The sequence below is a fragment of the Macadamia integrifolia genome, chromosome 3, assembly GCF_013358625.1.
Source record: "Macadamia integrifolia cultivar HAES 741 chromosome 3, SCU_Mint_v3, whole genome shotgun sequence".
Classification (NCBI taxonomy): domain Eukaryota; kingdom Viridiplantae; phylum Streptophyta; class Magnoliopsida; order Proteales; family Proteaceae; genus Macadamia; species Macadamia integrifolia.
Window position 1 is genome coordinate 16,641,673 of NC_056559.1, and position 6,882 is coordinate 16,648,554.

General features: G+C 37.8%; 2 protein-coding genes across 2 annotated transcripts in view; one reads left to right on the top strand and one right to left on the bottom strand.

Moving 5' to 3' along the window:
* Nucleotides 1-3,163, top strand: part of LOC122074787 (11-beta-hydroxysteroid dehydrogenase B-like) — a 5,585-nt gene extending 2,422 nt beyond the window's left edge. Inside the window, exons 3-6 of the mRNA XM_042639756.1 lie at nucleotides 288-373; nucleotides 485-616; nucleotides 1,803-1,976; nucleotides 2,258-3,163. Coding sequence (XP_042495690.1) covers nucleotides 288-373; nucleotides 485-616; nucleotides 1,803-1,976; nucleotides 2,258-2,575 — 710 coding nt within the window. The 3' untranslated portion in view covers nucleotides 2,576-3,163. The remainder of the gene's footprint in view (nucleotides 1-287; nucleotides 374-484; nucleotides 617-1,802; nucleotides 1,977-2,257) is intronic.
* On the bottom strand, nucleotides 2,797-3,246 carry LOC122074198 (ethylene-responsive transcription factor ERF019-like). Its single transcript, XM_042639054.1, has one exon. It carries the CDS (start codon nucleotides 3,244-3,246, stop codon nucleotides 2,797-2,799), a length of 450 nt encoding a protein of 149 aa, XP_042494988.1.
* Nucleotides 3,247-6,882: the final 3,636 nt, after the last annotated feature.

The window sequence follows — 6,882 nt, forward strand, 5'->3', positions numbered from 1 at the left end:
CCCCCCCCGCACAAAAAAAAAAAGAGTTTGGATCAAGTTCTCGTTTAAAAACCATTCTCGTACAGTCTGATATACACAGATGGAATCCACCACAGAGTTTTTCCTTGATGAGTGAATTCCATCTGTGTGGATCAATACTGTACGAGAGTGGTTCTCGATCCCTCTCTATAAATTTTGGGAGTACAGCCATATATACTATTGAGCTCACTTCAACTAATCATCAATCTTTATTTTTCTTCTTCTTCTTCTTCTTTTCCCTTTCTTCTTGTTGTTTTCAAATGGGACAGTTGATCATCTAGTGAACACAGCCAGTTTGGGACACACTTTCTACTTCGAAGAAGCTACAGACACTTCTGTGTTTCCTCTTATGATGGTGAGTATCCAATTAAGCATCTTTGCGATCATGTTATTAATATGTAATGGGAGCTTAATTTAATTTATTTTGATGCTCAGAACATTATTTAATTATTTATTTTAATTTCAGGACATAAATTTCTGGGGCAACGTATATCCTACATATGTTGCTCTTCCACACTTAAGACAGACCAATGGTCGAGTAGTTGTTAATGCATCAATTGAGAGCTGGTTACCTATGCCAAGAATGAGCCTATATGCTGTAAGTATTGATGAATGGACTCATAGGGTATTGTGACTTTAACAAATGTTGTGTAATATTAAGGGGTGCAGGTTTGGCCCCGTAGGTTGGGCCAGTGTTGAGATTCTAGGTGGGGTAGGGCTGGGTCAGGTCTCGGGCTCAGGCCAACCTAGTAATATTATATATATTTATATATATATTATGGGTAAAGGTTGGATAATGATGCTGGGATACCATAAGCTAGCACCCACTGTGTCTCTTCCTCTTCCCCTTTTTGAAATGACCCCATACCCTCTTGTATGATACTTCATACTGCGCTGTCATTGGTGTTGTCCGCTAACTTACCGGATATTGGTGGCATACCTAGCCCTCTCTATAAAGCAAGACATTGTCATCTAGTCTTGTAGCTCCTGCACCAACATGGTGTATTAAATAGATGGGATTTTTTTATTTCACAGGGGCAAGATGGTAATTTCACTCATACCTATGTCTCAGCACAAGTTCCTCTCTCTCCTAAGAAATGACATCTTTGTTCCTTATTGTGGAAGGAGAGAGATAAACATAAGGATGTACTAACGTAAGCTCCGCAGCCGGACAAGGAAATCAATCCCAATATTATACATAACACTATAATCCATACAGCACAGGGTCAGCCCAGCCTTGTGTAGCACTGAAATGACAAAAATAGAGATTGTCAAGGTCAATTAGGGCCAACCTGACCCAGCCCGGGGAAATCAGCGTCAGGCTGGCTGCAGTAGCCCAGCACGACCTTGGGTTGGGCTATTAAAAGCCCATCCCAGCCTGGCCCGGTTCTATATGCATTCCTTGAGTTTTGAAGTGTATTTTCATTGCCTACAATGGGTTTGGTAGCAATCTTTAGTTGCATTGGTCAAAGGATCACATGTTTTGATTTTGACATAAATTTGGCAGGAAAATGTTTATAATGGTCAACAATTTAGTCTAACCTATTAGAGGGGAGAAACAGGGCAGTTCTTACTAGTTTCTTGTGCTGGCCTGTCCCTTGATAGGATTCTAAGAATCTCTCTCTTTGCTTTAGATGAACAAGGAGATAACGACCAGTCATGTTTCATGGACTTCAAAAAACTCCTTACCAATAACAACCGAAAAATGTTTATCTTTATGGTTGACTTTTGATTAAAAAGTGATTTGATAATTCTATTATCCTTTACTTCATTTCTGTGATTAGGCAGCAAAGGCATCTTTAATCCACTTTTACGAGTCTCTGCGGTTTGAAGTAAGAGATGACATAGGAATAACAATAGCTACACATGGTTGGATCGGGAGCGAGATGACTAGAGGTAGTAAATTCATGGTAGAAGATGGCGCAGGTGCAGAGATGCAATGGAAGGAAGAGAGAGAAGTAAGTGATTCTTTCATGGTTCATATAATTCCACAGAAACCACCAATTAATAACCCTTTTTAACATAAAAAGACTCATTATCCCCTGTTTTCAGAAACAGGGCAGCCTCAGGACAATACCAAAAACATTTCCTCTGATTCTTAAGTGGCAGAGTAGTCTTCATATCATCACTCTATAACTTTATGGAGACATACATGACAAAGATTGTGAATTTTCTCGCGAATTATCTTTAATCGAAGTAAGATTGCTTGATACAATTCTAACTTGTTCTTTGGATATAGGCAATAATAGTCACTGGAGGTCATGTGGAAGAGTATGCAAAGTTAATCGTCGCCGGTGCCTGTCGAGGAGTAACATATGTGAGATTCTCAAATTGGTATGATATTTTTATGGTTTACAGAGTCTTTGCACCCAATGTCTTAGCTTGGGCATTTCGTTTGCTGCTTACAAATAATACAAGGAGAACTTCCTATATTGGGACTGGAAGATCCTTTCTGGAGAACATCCCATCAAGATCTGGAAGGCTTCTTTCTGGGCCTCCTCCTGGTTCAACCCCACTTAATTTTCAGCAGCAGCAGCAGCTACTGAAGTATGAGTAGGTCTCTGTAGCTATCTAATCTATTGTATGACAGAAACTATATATCTGAGATGTAAATACTTTCATCTAATATGTTATCTATGAAAGTATATGATATTAGATAGATTGGTTAACTTGATCTTAGAAAAATTAGATCATCTTCTCTTAATCTAGCCGAGATAAATCTCTATGTCGTCGACAGAAATATTCAAGGCCTCCCCTTCTCTCTGGTAACAACATTCTTCATTGGTCCCCGTCTTCAAAAATTTGGGTTTCCAGAACTTGTATTGCACCTTCTTTTACAGTGTTATCGTTGTCAATGACACCCTCCGGCGCCGCCATTTTTGTAAGCTCGTAATCAATAGCCATGGCAGCATTAGATGCTGCTATCTGTATAGACTTTGGAGACATGTTGATCTCAAGGAAGTCGGGAACACACATAGGGAAGTTGAGATGAGTTACTGATGAAGGACCTCTTAGACAGAACATTGCAGTATCATAGGCAATTGCGGCGGCTTCTGGGTTGGAGTATGAACCTAACCAAAGCCTGTCTCTTGTGCCGGGGACTCGAATTTCTGATACCCATTTCCCCCATTTCCTGCGGCGAATACCCTTTAACCTCTTCTTCTGCTGCTGAACTCCATGGGAAGAAGAAGAAGAAGAAGAAGAACTACCTTCTTGTGAAGATCTCATTGATTCAAAACCTGCTGTACCGGTGGATCAAATGTTTGAGAAATCTGAGATGGATGTAAGAATTGAGTGAAGGAGAACTGTATTAATAAGTTGAGAAATGAGAAAGTCAGAATTGACCAAAATTTAATTTAGAATAAAAAAAGGGAATTCAAAGGTCAAAATGGATGAGGAGTTGAATTTGTCTTTTGAAGACCTTTGAAGGTCACACCAAGTCTTTCAATACCGCGAGCCTCATTGAAAAACCACTCACACTATTGAACCGTGCTTAGTTCAATTGAAATGAAGGGCACTTTTTACTTTTCAAAGTAAACCGCGTTGAAAATCATGATGTCATTGCATACGTCACTCCAAAAAGTTTCTTTTTGAGGTATCTGCATGGTGGGTTGAGGTTAAGTCGAATTGTCCGGCAGCTGGTCTGCCAGGGAGGCATCCGATGGCTGAGACGACTCGGTTAGATCTTTGGTGCAAGAAGAAGTGGTTGATCTGCATGATTTTGACTTGGTTTTGATTCTTTTCTTTTTTCAACAGTATCGAGTGGGGTGTTTCTCCTATTTGTGTCGAATAAAACATGCTGGGCAAAATCTTTTTCATGTAAAACCTGCTCAATTTAGATCAAAAAAATCATACGGATTTTATAAAACTATGTGCTATGGCTTTAATTCATAGTCAATTCTATTTTTGATAAGAGCGATTGACAATTAAATCTCATTTTTCTATTATTTTCGTATCCGTAATAATGTGAAAAGATGGTCAAATTTAATTTTAAAATTAAAAATCGTTTATGTAATGATTCGATGTGATTTTGAATCAATTAGAATTAGAATTGATGTGTTATTAAACCAATTATACATACTAGATTTATTAACGAATAAATCTTTTTTAGTATTTTGTAATATATTCATATCATATAATTTAATTTAATTTATTTTTATTTAGGGAGAGGGATAGGTATGCTAACGGGTTACCCTAGAATCTAATGTGCTAGCAGGATTTTAACCGTAGGATTTGATTATCTTAAATATAACCATTGGATCGGGGAAGATATCAAATCTTCAATCCACCATTGCTACACCTTTTCTCTCCCCTCTTTCTCTCTCCCCTCTTCCGGCACAGCTCTGCAACTGGCCTTTGAAGTGCTTTAGCCAAAAAAAAAAAAAACTCTCAGTCATTGAAGTTTAAGATCTAGGGTTGGAGTTTGTCGGAATCTAAACCTAGCCAATGACGGTGAGACTCTCCTATGGAAAATGGAAATCATATAATGTTAGTCTTGTCGAACAAATCAATTGGTAATAGCAAGAAGATGAGAATTGGACTCGCTTTACCGCACTGCAATATTTTCCTTTTTTTTTTTTTTGTTGGAAGATTGACCATCTTACTCTGGCATCACTGTTTTGTGCAGCATTTTGCTGTAAATTACTTGTGTTTTTCTACATCATTAGGATCTGTCTAAGGCTTGGAGTTTTATTTTATATTTATCCCATCTTGTTTCTGAAATCCATTGGCAAGAAAGCCTTTGCATAGAACAAATGGAAGGGAATTAAATGATCCCTAAAGCTGCCAAGAAAGGGTAATCTTCTGAGCCTGAAATAATGGAAAATTTCACTTTCTTTAAGAGAAAAAGAATGAAGGGGCGGTAAGGGCGTTGAGGCGGAGAGAGATTAGGGGTGAGAATTCTGGTTGTGGTGTCTTGCTTTGACACGGAGATCACCGGAGATGGAGGAGATAGGAATGGGATAGCAAAGGGATAGAGGAGGCGACCAGGCTAGAGAGAGAGAGGGGCAGCCTGGGATCGGCAATTTTTTTGGAAGGGAGGCGAAGCAGGTGACCAAGAGGAAGGGAAAAGGTAGAAGAAAAAGGGGGAAGGAAGACCGTAGAGTGGCGGTATTGAGCAAGTTTTGTAAGACAAAAATTACAAACGGATGAGATCTTTTATCTTTCATTTGATGGTTAGTAGACGCTAGTATACCTTATTCCTAGGTAATCAGTTACCATTCCTGTCTTTTTCCCTTTTATTTTTTTAAGTTACAATTTGAATCTAAATGCTGTGATTTAAGTCCAACGAAACAATTTTATTCTCAATTGGGTCCAAAATTGGTAAATGGAATGGACAACAAAACTGGAACTAATGAAACCATAACTATTTAACCGGAATTGTATACTAATTAATTTTGATTTTAGATTTGATCGAATTGAAATCGAATCAATTATTCAGAACCCAATCGATTAACAACCCTAGCCTCAACTCGATCGATGAGTCTACCTTCAAGGACCCGAATCACCCATCAATTGTTGACAATAAGTATCAGTGTTTTAGAAGACCCACACAAGAAGGTTTGACACCTTGATGTCGGCTCTTAAACACTGGGCTATAGTATGTTTCAAGGGTTGGGTTGTTGGCCCATTAAAATCTTATGCGAACGGGGTTCAAAACATAAATGATCCGAGCTGTGTGAATATAAACTCAACTTGACTTTTAAATGTTCTTCACCTCTTATATTCATTTCATTCTGCCCTTGGGTTGGTGGATTTTGTTATACCTTCTTATAAAGTATTTATCAAGATTAACTTTAAATCCTAACCACTAGGGACCAAAGCAAAGCAAGGCAAGGCTTTGACCTGACCTATCCAAGGGTCGGGGTAAGGCTCAATTAAATGAAAATTTTGATTTTTGGTCATAACACATAAATGATTCTTAAAATGTATTAGAAAAAGAAGAACATAAATGATAACAAAAACAACCTTAGGATAATTCAATCCCGCGACTAGTATTACAATGGCAAGTAGAACTGATTTGTACCAATGGGCCCTATGACACTGTGCTCACCTGTATGATTGGATCCTGGTGTCATAAAATGAGCGCAACTTGAGGTGGTAAGCATCGATGGACGGATCCACCTATTTTGCCACATAGTAAGTTCGATGGGGTTTGAAATTTTAGAGAGGTTGATCAAAAGGTTCCTTATTCATATGTCAAATTTCAGATTAATTGAAATTGATCAAGTGACAAATTCAAGACTACCAAAAAGGTGTATGGCAGTAAATTGGAGTATATATGATTAAATTTAAGTATTGAATGTAGCAAGTGGCCAACCTAGAACATACTATAGATATCTAATGGTCAGAATTACAACATCATGTCAACTCTCCTGGCACAACTAGGAGGATCAACCCATAGATAATTTATGAAATGACAATTGTCGATAAAACCTTTTCCCTGATCGAAAATTTGATAAGAAATGCTAGTGCTAAGGAATCTATGAGACAACCTTTTTTTTTTTTTTTTTTTTTTTAACTTTTTTGGTAAACAATCTATGAGACACCCAGCGTTCTCAATTACATGAGATTCAGAATGTGAAACTAAAAATGTTGAGGTCCACTTAAAAGTAGAAGAGATGATTTTTAGTAGTGTTAGATTTAATCTAATCTCAAATGGGCGTTTAGAGGTTAATCAGCTGGAACTACATTCAGTGAGCATCTATCGGGTTGGGTTTTCTTTGCCTGATCTCTTTCTCCTCTTTAGTGCTATGGGGCCCTTGAAAGTCTTAAGGCTATGTTTGGTTGTAAGAAAAATTTAAAGGGATGGAAAGTAAAAATTTTGAACTTAAAAGATAAATTTTTGTAATCATTATCCCATAT

What these genes read in the sequence shown, in the direction of transcription:
- LOC122074198 (XM_042639054.1), bottom strand. Translation starts at nt 3,246, where the DNA reads ATGAGATCTTCACAAGAAGGTAGTTCTTCTTCTTCTTCTTCTTCTTCC.